Source organism: Centruroides vittatus, unplaced genomic scaffold, assembly GCF_030686945.1.
Source record: "Centruroides vittatus isolate TY-2023 unplaced genomic scaffold, ASM3068694v2 contig_1168, whole genome shotgun sequence".
Taxonomy (NCBI): domain Eukaryota; kingdom Metazoa; phylum Arthropoda; class Arachnida; order Scorpiones; family Buthidae; genus Centruroides; species Centruroides vittatus.
The window spans coordinates 3,163,200-3,180,252 of record NW_027120749.1 but is presented as its reverse complement, the minus strand read 5'-3'; the positions used below and the strand labels follow the sequence as shown (position 1 = coordinate 3,180,252).

The following is a 17,053-nucleotide window of genomic DNA, read 5'->3' as shown; positions in this document are numbered from 1 at the left end:
TCTGTTTTACTTATTTTTTAATTACATCTATAATGAACTAATAGAAATAGAAGTGTAAAACAATATTTGAGACGAGATGATACCATCTAAACTGCATACTAATAACTAGTTTTAAACTGCCATTTTGGAATGTAGACTATATTGTTTTTATTTCTGTTCTAACAATTTTTTTGAAGTATGTGCCATTGCTTATCCACAAAAACATTACAGTACTAAAATCGAAGGGCTTTTCAGCTCATCTTTAGGGAGATATATATTTTTAGAACCAAGCATTCAGAAATTTAAACATTGTAAGTATCAAAATCAAATATCTGTTTGACCTAACCAGAAAATTTTTTTGTTTGTTTCTTTGTGCTGCTCTACTTTTTTACATTAAAGTTATGAAATCAATTCATTAAGAACACATCATACTTGATTAAAGTTCAAAGGAAGTAACTTCTAAAAAAACTCTTGAAGAAAAATAAAGAACACGTGCTGAGCAATGCAACGGCTAATCTAGTTAATCTAGAAAATTTGCTTTAATAAGCAGAATATTGAAAATATGCTTTTACATTTGAAATAAGCATTTATAAGGAAGTCCTGTAGGGTTTCCAGATTTCCATTTTTCTACTTATTTTAAAGAATAGCATCAAAAACTCAAATATGCATTCACAAAATTTTGAGCCTTGGTCATTAGTTAACTAAATAAATTTTATTTAACAACAAAAATTCAGGTAACAAATTTTAAAATATTTTCTTTCATAAATATCAGTATGGTTTAAAACACATTTAGAATGAATTTGTGGTATAAAAATAAAAAATAATTTAACATTATGGTAATTAATATGAAAATAATATTTTAAATCATATAATATAGAAATAATACCAATAATTTAAAATAATAATTTTATAGATCTTGAAAAATGCTTTGCTACTAATTAAATTTGTTATTTATATATTACTGTAATTTCCTGTTTGTTACCTGCATCAGTGTACAGCCCAGAGCACCATATAGTGTGTAAAATGCTAAAACAAAAATGAAAAATGTTGCATATGCCACACCTCCAAAGTTGTTAAATCCTTATGCAGTTTAAAAGATAATCTCTCAAACATTCTGTTTTTTTTTTATACTTCTTTTGTTTTATTTCCATTGGAATTTATTGTAGATGTAATTATAAAATAAGTGAAATGGAAAAAAATAGAAAATTTGAGATCAAGCCATCTAAACTGCATCAAGTATCAAAAATATTAATAATAGTGAGGTTGAGGCTAAAGTTTTAAATGCAAAAACGTATACGTCGGACGTTTGGTGCCGCTTTCCTGTAAGCCTAGAAGTTTGACAATGGCATTTGGAATGTCGAGCATGATTCCACTGACTTTCCAAACACCATTGTCAAACTTCTAGGCTTACAGGAAAGTGGCACCGAACGTCCAATGTACACGTTTTTGCATTTAAAACTTTAGCCTCAACCTCACTATTATTAATATTTTTGATACTTGATGCAGTTTAGATGGCTTGATCTCAAATTTTCTATTTTTTTCCATTTCACTTATTTTATAATTACATCTACAATAAATTCCAATGGAAATAAAACAAAAGAAGTATAAAAAAAAAACAGAATGTTTGAGAGATTATCTTTTAAACTGCATAAGGATTTAACAACATTGGAATTTATTGTAGATGTAATTATAAAATAAGTGAAATGGAAAAAAATAGAAAATTTGAGATCAAGCCATCTAAACTGCATCAAGTATCAAAAATATTAATAATAGTGAGGTTGAGGCTAAAGTTTTAAATGCAAAAACGTATACGTCGGACGTTTGGTGCCGCTTTCCTGTAAGCCTAGAAGTTTGACAATGGCATTTGGAATGTCGAGCATGATTCCACTGACTTTCCAAACACCATTGTCAAACTTCTAGGCTTACAGGAAAGTGGCACCGAACGTCCAATGTACACGTTTTTGCATTTAAAACTTTAGCCTCAACCTCACTATTATTAATATTTTTGATACTTGATGCAGTTTAGATGGCTTGATCTCAAATTTTCTATTTTTTTCCATTTCACTTATTTTATAATTACATCTACAATAAATTCCAATGGAAATAAAACAAAAGAAGTATAAAAAAAAAACAGAATGTTTGAGAGATTATCTTTTAAACTGCATAAGGATTTAACAACTTTGGAATTTATTGTAGATGTAATTATAAAATAAGTGAAATGGAAAAAAATAGAAAATTTGAGATCAAGCCATCTAAACTGCATCAAGTATCAAAAATATTAATAATAGTGAGGTTGAGGCTAAAGTTTTAAATGCAAAAACGTATACGTCGGACGTTTGGTGCCGCTTTCCTGTAAGCCTAGAAGTTTGACAATGGCATTTGGAATGTCGAGCATGATTCCACTGACTTTCCAAACACCATTGTCAAACTTCTAGGCTTACAGGAAAGTGGCACCGAACGTCCAATGTACACGTTTTCGCATTTAAAACTTCTGCCTCAACCTCGCTAATAATTAAAGCTGTTTCCTTATATGATAAAGGCTGATATATTGAAATTGCCAGATTATTCAATATAATGAAAAAAAAATTTATGAAACAAGAAGAAAATGAAAATGAAATGAAAAAAGTTAAAATAATTACTGTCATGTAGTAAAATAATTTTCCACAAAATTACAAGAACTGGATTTAATCTAGTTCTTCTAATTAGCCCAATCTATAATTGCAAAATTTGAATTAATCCAGTTTCAAATCCTAAACAGTATTCATTTTGATAAAATTAAAACAGCAAATACACATTAAACATTTAAGGTAAAAATAACATAGTTAAATATCCAGAATAATAAATTAAAACAAAAAACAGTAAACAAAATATGTAAATATTGTATAATGAAATGATAATTGATACTATTCATACACTGAAGACTTCATAAACATTGTCACCAGATCTGCCATTACATATACCAGGGGTGGCCAACAAGTCGATCGCGATCGACCGGTCGATCGCGATGCCAATTTTGGTCGATCGCTCGCGATGTCTTGACTTAATGTGTTACACTTGTAACTGAACGCAACACGTGAACCTAACGCGCAAAAGCAACAACATGCATGCAGTTATGACTGGACTCGTAGACAACACAGCCATTTAGCTTGAATATTTGATACTGTCATGCGGTAGCTTCTATTCTTTAGTATTAACAATATTATTATTATTAATCAATATTATTTATCCACGGTGACAACGTTGAGTTTCAATTTTTCATTTGTTTAAAATGTAAGTACCTGTTCTTTATGTTTTAAATTAAGTTATAGCTTTTCTTACCTATCTATTTACTTGATAAGTGAGCGTTTTCGGCAACAGACCTCTATATTTTTGGATTTTTGGAAATACGTCAATTGAGAAAAATACCCCAGTATAACCAAATGTAGCAAATATATTTATTCCTATTTCGGAACTACATACCTGTGTGAATTGGCATTGTCATACTTAAAGTTAACGAAGACTAAACATTCTGTCCTGACTGATTCCCATACTGAAGAATCATTGTTATTATCTTTGTCAGGATATACACCTAATTATGTTTCCTTGGTAAGAGACGTGCAAACTCAGTCCTCCCATTAATGTAACGTAATAAAATAAATTCTAAATCTGTCTTTATCAGTAGCTAATTTGAATTAATAAATATTGTTAATAATTACTCATGTTGTTTTAATTCCCCTGGACGTGAGTTTTTTGGCTCGTTAAATAATTACGTTGTTTTTTACATAGGTAGATATACAGGGTGTTTCAGTTCAAAGAGCACTTCCGCGAGCTATTGATAGATTAGCAAAAAATAAGTCTAAAAATCTTATATCATTCTTCCATGATAAATTTTCCTCACCAAAAAAAAACATCGCGAAAGTAAAATCTTATAATCAAATTATCAGCCGTACTGTGCAGTTTTAAACAACTTTTTCAAGTTTACGAACAAATAGTACACAATTTATACATTGTCATTGATAAAAAAAATTAAATTATATTTTAAGTTAATAAAAATCAATCTTGAAAGTGTCGAAAAATCGATTTTTTTAGGTGCCGCCTGTACGGAATGAACTCGTAACTGCAAATATCAAAAGATGGGTCTGGAAATTTATTTTTTTATGAGCCTTATATCTCGAGAACTTAATAAGTGATTTAAAAAATAGGAAAATAGTTTTGAATATATTTTGCTTATCTACCCATAGCTCGCAGGAGTGTACCTCGTACTGAAGCACAGTGTATAAAAATAGTATGTATTTCACACCCCCCTCGCCACTTAGACTATGCCTACGACAACAAGTCGATCGCGCCACATTTTTAAGATAAAAAGTAGATCTTATGTACATAAAAGTTGGCCACCCCTGACATATACCACTTTCATACTTCACAATAGATAAGTTCCTTTTCATCTCACTTATCAATAATGAACCTTCTGTTAGACTTTGTTGCCTCTACACACTTCTTGGATGCCACCATTTATAAATAAAGGTTATATTAACAGTTGAACAGATAGTTTTATTTGTATTTTAAACAACTATGGTTACTTAACCTAAATGTGTGATTTAATTATAACAGTTGTGAAATTTAACACATTGTTGTTAATGTGAGATTGTATTCTTTGTTTAGAAGCTTATTTTAAACACTTAACTTGATTTTATTCAAACAATATGAAGTAAAAATTAAAATGTCTTCAGATAAAAAGTATATCTGGTATATTTTGCTCCAGAAAAGATATTGAAAATACTTTCTTTTTATTGTTGAACTATAAACATATAATTATTAATAATAACAACAACATATATATGGCACTATAGAAAGCTGCAATATTGAACACATGTCACATTATGAGGAAGTTTCTAGATGCTGACACATATGCCAATAACACAGCTTAATGTTACATTTGTTTGGTAGCTATGCCTTGACTTTAGTCCAGCATAGCACTTAGCACTAGTATCAGCTGAGCACTGAGCATGACATTTGCAACATCATAATAATCTTTAATTTTTTTAAACTTTATTTTAACATAATTAGAAAAAGCTACTCTGTGTTGATACTAGACACTGGACTTTTTCACATCCACTTTATTTTTTGATGTACTTTATAGTGTGTAACTAATTGTTTATATTGTTATAAACCAACGTTTCAGGCTAGCATCCCTCATCTGTTGACTAATATGTTTTCTACAAAGGTTGTCAATGTATTGTTGACGTACATAAAACCAAATGCCAACGTGTATTGTAAACCAGTTAAAAACTCCTAAAACTTGAATAAAAAAGTACACAAAGAACCTTTGTGCAATTTCCATTCTAAAAAATTTCCTGAAGATTTCCATTTTTACTTTGGTACATTGTACATTCAGTATGGATAACATTGCAAATAACATCTGACAGCAGCCATGTACTGCCTAACACAAATCTTTGCAGAGTTGGCATTTGGAACAATTTTCTGATATACTTTACAGTATGTCAGAAAATAAAATGATTTGAAAAAGTCCAGTGTCTAGTATCAACTCTTTGTGGTGTCTCAAAGTATAATTAGAAAAAGATTTTAATGCAGATAATTTCTGTAGTATATTTAATGTTTGCAGCCAAACTCATCTTGACTCCAGATAGCTCTTCAATTTGACTTGTAACTCTTGGCGAGAATGATTGCCATATCCATGTAGAGTAAATAAGAGATAAATAAAATAATTGAGAGTTCTATGGGAAAAGATACATAAGTTAAATTTTGGTGTTTTTAAGAATTCTCAAAAAACTTCTTTTTATATGAAGTTTTGTTATGAAGTGAGTAAAGGGTAAATGTTAAATATGCTTGAGTAAAGTGTTTATTATTGCAATGGAAATATCTGTAGCCACAAAACCTTATTTGATATGCATAATAAAACACTTAACTAAATAAGTATGTAAATGCACTTAGGTACCTTATTCTATGGAACTGTTCAATTACCATCAATGTTGATTTTAGTAAGAATGTTTCATATGGATTTGACATCTATCAATACAGACTTGAGAATTGATTTCTTATCTCTTATTCACTGTAGAAAAGTAACATATTATGCTAAAATTGGCAGTCAACTATATACTGACACTTGAGAATTGCAAGGTGCTTCAATTAGGACTGATCAATTCTTCACGATTGCCTATTCACATTTATGTAACATGTACAGTATAATGGAACAATACTTTACTTCACTTCATGCTAAAACAGTCAATCAGAGTAAGTAAAACATACTTTGGTTGACTGTTTTGTCATGAAATAAAGTATTGTTCCATTCATGTTCCATGCTCATATTTTCATTTTATATAGAGATATTCTACATACTAAGTGTCCAGTCCCAAGTGAATCACTATATAGAAAGGAGGAAATTAGCAGAAATTCATCAGCTTTTAAAACACAAATAAGTAGGTAGTGTCTAGTGATATCAATTAAAATGTGGACTGACATACAGAAAATAGAAGACAACCAAAACTTAGGCATACTTATATATACATGTTTTTGACCGTTTCCAGAAAATCACAATGAAGGTTAATGTGTGTGGGACACAAGATATTTTATAATTTTTGACGATGGTTTTAGTGAGTTTAGACAAAAGAAAGACTGTTGGATGAAGTCATAATTACAATTTAAAACTGATTGATAATATACACCAGCACATAATCCACATCCAAATTTACTTTAAAACACAAATAACCCACAAGTTATTTGCAGGAAATCATGGTAATTGTTTTGAAACTGTTTAAATTAGTGATTATATAGCTTTTTAATTCTAGTTTATTTTTATAACAATTATTTGAATATTTTAATTATTTCAAATAATTAAAACTTTATTTGAACATAAGTTCTCAATTGCTAAGTAAGCTAAGTAAACTGCACTTAAAATTCTTACTTTAACCATTTTGAATGAAACTTTTAGATAATGAGATGGTATACTGGAAATATATTTTATTTGTAATTAATAAAGCAGTATTTAAAAAAATTAATATTAGAAATTTCCGTCATAATTGTTTCCAAATTTAATCAACAAATAAGTTTGTGAATAGAAAAACCATATTTTCTTGTATTTACTATTAAAGGGAAGAGAAATTTCAGAATGTCAAAGTAATTGACAAAATATAAAATATATATTTAAAAATAATTATTTCTGTAATAAAAATAATTGTTTTACTATTACAGTATTTATGTTTGCTATCTCCAAAGTTTTAATGTAAAGTTTTGCTAACTAACTAATTTAACTAAAAGTTTTGGAAATTAATCAGTCAGAATATAGTTGGCTGAAATCTTAAAGATAATGTATGATTAGAGAATCATCTAATATGGTATCTCTTTCTTAGTCAGCTATAAATTTAAAAATGCTATAAATTCCTATTGCTTTTATTAATAAAATTAAAAAATTAAAAACTATTTTAATAGTTTAACGTTTTTTTTCTACTTGTTTTGATATTTTATCCATTGAAAGTTTGATTTTTATCTTTATATAAGTAAAGAAATTCAATTTAGTATCTTCAAAACTTCTATATATTTAAAAGTAATGTTGTAATATGAAATTTTAATGTAATCAAAGTAGTCAAAAATGATTTAGTGCATTTTTATTGTGTGTGTGAAATTTGTCTTAATTACATTATTCTGCAAGCATTGCTGGTTAGAATTAATTAGTAATCAATGTCATTTTGTGTAATTAGTTTCCGTAGAAGAAAAATCCCAAAAAACATCAAAAAGTCGTGGCCCAGTTGAATTAGCTAAATGTGAATTTTGTGGTAAGCTTGGTGCTAAATCAAAATTCAAGAGATCTAAAAGATTTTGTTCAACTTCATGTGCAAAACGTTATAATGTTGGTTGTTCCAAACGATTGGGAATATTTCCACCAGCCAGTCAACAGACAAGCACTACAAGCCTAAAATATGAAGGTATGGATGATATATGTATCTTTTTCTTTAAATACTAATAAGTAACTGTCACAAAAAATGCAGTAATAAAAGAAGAAAATAGGCATTGTATTCAAATGGAATATATTACAAAATGATTGTTCATAAAACTTCAAATGATAAAAGAAATATCAAATTAGATACACTTAATTAGATTTCAAGGAATAAGCTGTCAGTCTAGATGCAGATTGAAAACTGCTCTTATATATTAAAAAACAATAATCAATATAATAGAATATAAATTATAATGAAGAAAAAACTTCCCCTAAAGCAAATAAAAGAGAAATTAATAGAGGGAAAAATGCTTAATCTAGAAATACATCGTAAATTTATGATGTATTTCTAGATTAATCAATGTTATAACTTGATCCATAATAGAGAAGGAAAAAAATGCTTTTGGCCCTAAAATTCATCAAGTTGAAATATATTAATTAATTATCCTACTTGAATTATATTTATTTTATAATCAAATTATTTAATTTTGTCTGAGAATATATAGAATTATTATATTGTATTAAATATATTTAGCATGACTTTTAAGTTAATTTATTAATGAATGCAAAAATTCATTGTGTATTTATTATCAAATTATTTTTATAGGCGATTCATTAAAATAATATCCGAATGATAAATTATGTATTAAAATATGTTAAAAATCATATTTTAGTGCATTAAATATATTTTTGAAATAACAGATTTAATTATTTTAGGGCCAAAAACATTTTTTTTAAATTTTGTCTTACTTTCATTTGAACATAGGATTTATGGTAATGTTTCTAATTCAAAAGATAATTATGTGATATATATGTGGTTTATATATTATAATTTATACTTAGAGTTTAATTTATCATCATCAAACCATCCACTTTTATTTATACATTTAAATTTAGTGAAATATTCTATAATCTACTATCCTTTAAATTTTATTTTACTTAAATAATTCAATTAAATGAAGATTGTTTTAATATATCAGTTAAAATCATTGCTATTTTTATGTAAAAACATGAATTATAATTTACTGTATATAATGTTTCAAATTTCTCTTATTTCTTTTAAATTAATGTTGCAATGACATGCTTTAATAATAATTCAAGAATTATTAATTAAAAAGAAACATTCATGTTAATGTTCTACATTTTAGTCAATTTTAATTATTTTACTACTAATTTAACAAAGATTACTCATTCTGCGTTAGAATAAGATGATATGAAGAATAGAAAATTGTGTAAAAATAATAAACAAAATTTTAAAAAGAAACAATAGGTGAATTTATTTTCCTAAATTGCATAATTTTTGTACAAGTATAAAATAATTTAGTTCCATTTTATTTAAAATAAAAATTTTAAATAATTTATCAAGACAATAAACAACAAAAGTTTTAATTATAGAGTTAAATTCACATTTTAAAAGCCAATTGAGAAAGACAGTTCTGAGGTAAAAAAATATTTAATGACTTTATTTAATTAATTATCAAATAAAAACTAGTTGCTAATTTTAAAAAATCAAGTATTTTAAAATGATTTTTTAAATAATTTATATTAAAAAATAGTGTTACAATTATTTTTATGAAAAGTTGTTCAATACATAATAGCAGGGGGGTAAAACATTTTAACTGAAGAACATTACAAAAGATCATTATATTATGTTTCATTTTATTTAGAATGTCTTTCTTAATTGGTATATAAAACAATTATTTAATTTTAAAAACTCGTAAGAAATTATTATAAAGTTATTAAATTAATATATTTAAGTTATACACATCTTGATATAATATGAAAATTAGCACTTTTAATCATCCAGCACAAATGTTTAACAAAATAAAAACGTTTTTGATTGTTTTTAACGGTCATCCTCAGTTAAAACACAAATTAACAAAAGAACACTAAAATGGAATACAGTCAAACCTGTTTTTATGCGCTCTTTTTATGTGCGATTTTTATTTGTGCGATTTTTTTAATGCGAATTTTTAATTTGTGCGGTATAGTTGGCGACTAGTCTCGTGCGATTCGTCATGTCTTACGTTGACTTATTATAGCTAAATAAACTTATTATAGCATAAATGCACTTATTATAGTAATATTATTGCATGAATATGCGAAAAATGAAATAATTTACTTTTTAAGTCAACAAAACACCACCTGGACAAAAATATGTAAAACAGACGATAGACCAGACGATGCAGTCAAGTGCTGACATCTGTTGTCAATAAATTCTATTTCGTACAGTTTTGAGTTATTTTCTACGTGAGACGTTTTTTATGCGGTCCCTGTTGACCGCATAAAAAAAAAACATTTTTTAATTGTGTCGCGAAAACTATTATTTACAGCCATTCGTGAAGTTTCATGAGATTTTTTTTATGCGTTTTTTTTAATGCGGTCCCTATCCCCCGCATAAAAACAGGTTTGACTGTATAAGCAATTAAATACGAAAATAATAAATGCGCATGCACAACTACAAATAGATTCCAGTATAATTTAAAGTTGGTTTCTATCTTGATATAAACAAAACTTTTTTAAAAATTGACAGTGCAGAACAAATTTTAATTTATTATTAGAAATACATAGATTTTAAAAGCAGCAATGTTTGAAAATATTTAATCACATTATAATAGTCATATCAGATACAATTAATAAGTATATAAATATATTGATCTAGTATATTTAGTATTTATAGTATATAAATATACTATAAATACTAAATATATAAACTAATTGATTAGCAAATCATAAACATTTCTTTGATGATATTTTAAATTAGCTATAATTTTATCAATATTAAGTTCAATATTCTTGAACCTAGATCTACAACAGGCCTGGCCAACCCAAATTGTTTTGCAGGCCACTTTGATCATGGGTAACATTATGGTGGGCCACAATTTAGGCAAACATGCTTTTAAAAAAGTAAAACAAATACAAAATGAATAAGATTTTATTATAAATAAACAACAACTAACCCGTTATATATAAAGACCAACAACTGCCGAATTATCGGGCTAGCAAATGGCTATAGTAATATTAATAATTTAAGTTAATTTGGTTCTAGAGTTAGGCATTAGGTGCCATCTCTTGCTAAATTTAATAATTAGAATTTTAATTAAATAATTTAAATAAATTTAGGCCTAACTGGAAGAAAAGAATCGGCCCGAAGTGGGACTCGAACCCGCAACTTCTGCTATCCGTGCAGACACGTTACCAGTTACGCTACCCGGACCTTCGGTCCGGATGGCCAGTTGAGTGCCTTTGGGAGGACGTGGGCAATTAATGTGTCCCCAGCCGGCATTGTAATGACCGTTGATGGTCGTACGGTAATCTTATATCAACTGGAGGGGAGATCGGACCGAAGGTCCGGGTAGCGTAACTGGTAACGTGTCTGCACGGATAGCAGAAGTTGCGGGTTCGAGTCCCGCTTCGGGTTGATTCTTTTCTTCCAGTTAGGCCTAAATTTATTTAAATTATTTAATTAAAATTTTAATTATTAAATTTAGCAAGAGATGGCGCCTAACGCCTAACTCTAGAACCAAATTAACTTAAATTATTAATATTACTATAGCCATTTGCTAGCCCGATAATTCGGCAGTTGTTGGTCTTTATAAGATTTTATTGTTATACAAAGAGTTCGTACTCACACTTGCACATTATAACAATGACACATGCAAATCTTCATTTATTTAATTGTTTTGGTATACACATAATGGGAAACAAAAGTTTCAATAGATATATAATATCGCATAGCAGGCCACACAATTTAACGTGACAGGCTGTGAGTTGGCCAGGCCTGATCTAGAAGATTCATTATTTTTTATCAATATTTTTGAAATCATGTAATTGTAAAAACAACTTACATCAAGACACTTAACAATTAAAAAATAGTGATCAAATGAAAAGGAGGACTTTCAAGTAGTAATGTGTTGAGTTTGGCAATGCTGAGATTTGGTGATACCATGAGCCAGCTGTGCTTATTTTTGCCTTACTATTTATCGTGAGAAACAATTAAATTTATTATGAACTTGAGAGGTAACATTTGAAAAAAATAGCTATTTATTCAGATACCCAAACTATTTATTTAGATAGCTATTTTTGTTTTGTCACACCAGTACCTTCTTCTTTAAAAAGTTTGAAAATAAATCTGTCTCTGGACACAATGATTCGGGATATTTTTACATAAATTGTTATATTAATTTTCGATAATTTTTTCATTATGTAACTTTCCACTATGATAATTTTTTGTTTTGTAGTTTGATATTTTCAGTTATCTTAGCACTTAATTTAAATACCAATAACAAGCTAATACCATAATTGGAAGTTGATATTATGTGATAAGTCTGATAAATCAGTTAAGCAATACAAACTTGTGTCACTTGCAGTACTGCTAACAAATTCTTTTTTTGTCTGATCATCCAGCATAATAGTAAATATTATAGAGACTGTATATTGTGTTGTTATATTTATTAAATTCACTTTAAACAGATGATGGTTTATTCAAGCAAGGCATCAATATGTAAATGCCATATCAGTTAATATTTTCTAAAAAGTAATATTGCATGTTGTAAAATAGCAGAGAAATCAAAATATAATCCTATGAAGATACTATTTCATAAACAAAATTATATAAAGATGTACTAAATAAATTAATACAATATTTATTTTTTATTTGTTTAAGTTACTTTTATACCCTTTGTAGGGGAAGAAAGTAAAATACCAAACCTACATAATGTCCAATAACAAGCACAAATATAGTAAATATAATAATCTCTGTACAAAGTCCAAATTCATAGATACAAAAACCAATACATAATATATAATTTAATATACAATAATCATTACTTATACTCAACATCCAGTGCATTAGTACAATCTCAATACATAAATAAAATCACAAAAAATTAATACAAAATCCCATACATGTAATTAGTACATAATATTCCAAACATACAAAATTAACTAGTAAACAAGCTATGATAAACTGTGATGACCTGATGCCATAACAATAGAAATGAACAGAGACTATTAAAATAATTTAATAAAACTAATAAATCAAAAAAAAAAAATAAATAAAATAATAATAAATTAACCTACCTGGAAAATATGAAATATACAAAATATACAGGTTAGCAAGAGGTCGTCACAGTCAATCAACATCAAATTAACCCCCCAAGATGAATACTTTATACATTACAAGATGTTTTATATAAAGTTTTAAAAATACCAAAATAATATATTTTAAAAATAAAGTTACCAAATGAGTTTTGAAAACTTTCAGTAATGTTTAATTTTAGAATAAAAATGAAAAAATTCTTGAATCCATTCATAGACTTTTATAAAAATCTTATTTTGATAAATCATATAATGAAAGCATGGGATTCTAATCTGTTATATCACATGTCATAATTGCAGAAGATTAATAATGTATGATGATGTCTCTCAATCAAACAACCTTCACATTGATAAGTCATGTTGATTATAGGATTGTTAGTCAGCTGCTTAGCATCACATTCTGTTCCTCAACAAACGGAGAAATGACGAAGTTCTCCATTTGTTGAGGAATAGAATGTGATGCTAAGCAGTTTCATCCAAAACTTTCCTTGAACAAGCTTCAATGCATTTCAATAGTGCATTCAACATGCTCTATCTGATTTGTAGTACCTAAATTAAATATATCTTCCACAACCTTTAAATTTCCGGTACAAAACAAATATAGTCACTGAACTAACATTTTCGATCTTTGTCCAAGATCAAATCCAATGACTATATTTGTTTTGTACCAGAAATTTAAAGGTTGTACAAGATATATTTAATCTTATATGTACCAGTATCTATTAGTGAAAATTGTAGTACCTAAAAATTTGTCATATTAAATTATCCTTTGATATTCTCATTCTTAACAAAATCATTATTAAACTGAGACCCATGAGGATAACATTGTTATTCATGAAATATAATTTGGGATTTAATGCATGTTGGAAAAGTTTTATAAAGGATGCTTTTACTCTTTTGTCCTTGATTTTGTCTTTACAGTACTGAGCAGTCAGAATATTTTTGAAAAATGGAATGGTATACTCCTTTTAAGACAGTAATAAACACAATGCCTTCCTTTTTTCCTTTTAATGTAATATTTGAAAGATATCTTTTTCCCTTGATACTAGAATGATAATTATACTTTCCTTGTCTTCAGAAGAAAATATGCCAAGAATTAAATTTAAATTTCCTATAAATTGAATCACAGTTCTATCTGTGAAAAGGAATCCATTGATCTGAGTGCCAGGGATATTGGTATCTCTTTCATTTCAATCAAGTTATCTTCAGAATGGGTGCCATAATCAGTTTTTTTTATGAAGGCCATTTTTTATTAAGCCTTTGAAACTTACAAACAATTATCAGTAATGAAACAGCTCTATTGAAAGTTGTATAGTGTAAATTGGTTATGCATTTCATATGAAGATGAGAACATTTTTCATAAGTTATAGTTATCCTTGGACACTCATTCAAAGACATTCTTGAACCATTCATTGATGCAAAATTAGTATTTTAATGATTAGGCTTACAATTGACTGTTTTTTAAGCTTCCAAGACACTCTTGAATCAGGTATGAATGGAATGAAGTTTTAATATATTGTTTTTTGAGTACTTTTGATCAGATCATATGTATGGTGTGTCAGAAATATTTTATTTTAATATATCATTGATTACTTGAATTTTATTAGTGTTTTGCAAATTGATGCAAATTCAAATAGTGTTAATGATCTGTTTCCTATAAATGAAATCTTGATCCACTTGGTTTTAAGTGGATAATATAATTTGTATCTTTGAAAACTTGTTTGCAAATAAATACATTATGGAAATGATAAATTCATTCCTAAAATGTATAAGTTAATGCTATAGTAATTATCTTTAAATTTTGTTAAATAATTTGTTTATTTATTTATTAAAAATAATTTTTGGATTTTAATTATGAATATCAGGATGTTTCAATTTACAAAAATTTTCTTATATAAATCATTACTACTACTTACTTATACAAGAGAATATTTTTTACAAATTCTCTTGTATAAGTAGTAACCATTTTTGCTTTCTAAAAAATATTTTTTAAATATTTGAATTTGAATGCTTGAGAATGAATACTTTTCTTGTCTTTACACAATGATAAATTTTCTTATATACTACTACTATAATCTATTTACATGAAGTTTTCTGTCTTTTAAATAGTTTATCATATCAAATCAGAAAAAATTATAACCTTACAAATTTATTAGTATTTATTAAAAGTTCAATTAGTATAACAAACATTAGTTCCAGTAATTGAATAAGAAGATAAGTTAATTTAAATATACTATTAAAGATATTTGTTTATATTAGCATATGTAATGCAAAGAATTATTACTATATTATTGCAAGGAAGCAGCATAGCCTGCTTCTTTGCAATAATATAGCATGCCAAATGATAAAATCTAGACTAATTTACCAAACACAAAATCCAAGAGCTCTTAGAAAACATAATAAGAATTTGCTGCCAGTGGTGAATGTTGAATGAGAATGCTTGGATGATGATAAACTTCACTTTGATAGTGAATGAAGCAATAATGACGCCAAAGTCAGAGTACTTGGAAGGAAAGAAGTTTTCATTTAAATTACTTCTTTCATTAGAGAATGATCCAGGAATCCAAATGATGCAGATGAGTTTGCAGTAACAAAGTATAGGTTATCTGTTTATCTTCAAATACTATACCCCTTATTCAGTTACTCAAAGTCAATTACACAAGAAGATATATGGGTGAATTATTGAGGCCTTGGCATTGTTCAGTTTTGAAAGGGTTTCATCATAGTGGACAGTCTCTTCCTAATAAAACAAGCATTGGAGAACATCAAAGACAAATATGTAATTGCTTATTGGAAGAATTTGTAGCCTGAGTCTGTGAAGGATATTACTTCAAATGAACTGTGAATCATTTCATATGTACAGCATAAGAAAATCATCACAAAAATACAAGAATTGGATCAGAGAATTGGTGGTGTGGGATTTAAAGACTTAATTAATGGGCAGACAACAGTATTAACAGATGACAATTTGCTTGTTAAAATTATGGAGGTGAAGACAAAGTTGATGAGGAACAATTCAAACAGAAGAAATTGGGTCTAGAAAATGTCATATTGGCAACATATGATGTTAAATGCTTTGTAGACTAAGAATATAAAGACAATCTGATTCATGCAATGAAATTTAAGGTAAGAGAAACAATATTTTAACATCATAGGACAACTATGTCAAGAGAAATAAATTAGAAGTAGTAGCAAAGTCCCATCACTGTTTTCCCAAAAGACAACTTTTAACATTTAGAATATGACAAGTCAGTATATCATGCTTCTCCAGCTTATGTCATTCTGAACATGGAGAATTACTGAATGCTACTCACTGTAATGAATACCCAGGTTTGCATGCATTTTTCTCAAGTAGTGTACTCAGTACATCATAACAAAATTTTGATCTGTATATTCAGAAACATCGTACTGAAATGTATTAATTATAGTAGAAACATAATTAAATCATTTTAAACACAAATTAAAGATTCTCTTTTAATTGTAAATGGTTGCTAGGAAGTCATCTGGATCTACTTTGAATGAAACACAAATTTATGTTATTGTATATGGTATCTATTAACATACAACCCCACATAAAACAAGACCATATTACAATTCAATGAAGCAAGAAATACTATAGCTTCTCAAGTAAAACTGTTTTTGAGAAAATTGGAATATAATTTAAATATCTTTCACTATCATATTATATTATGTATTTAAGAGATATAAATTTACTAAAATTAGTTACTTGGTTTGCTTATTTAATTTTATCAAAGTTGCTTTACTAGGCAACATGCTCATTACTCTATTACATAGTCTTTCTCTTTTTTTTTCTGCTCCAGTCTGCATTGAGCTGCAGTTAGCAGTCTTATACAAATGCTGACTTTTGCAATAAATTGCCTAAATAACTATTACAAGTACAATTTAAACAACCAATTTGACAAACTAAAAATATTTTAGGAAGAGGTTCTGCTGTCCAGTGCAACTAATCCTACCTTTGGATGTAATGTAGAAAGCATCAGATATTGCAATATGTGATTATAAATAAAGCTTTAATTGTAAGAT

At 27.6% G+C, this 17,053-nt stretch overlaps 1 protein-coding gene across 1 annotated transcript in view; it reads left to right on the top strand.

Moving 5' to 3' along the window:
- The window catches only part of LOC136982186 (polyhomeotic-like protein 2), a 161,480-nt gene that overhangs the window by 122,012 nt on the left and 22,415 nt on the right, over window positions 1-17,053 (top strand). The window contains exon 10 of the mRNA XM_067278620.1: window positions 7,674-7,898. Within this exon, the coding sequence (XP_067134721.1) occupies window positions 7,674-7,898 (225 nt within the window). The remainder of the gene's footprint in view (window positions 1-7,673; window positions 7,899-17,053) is intronic.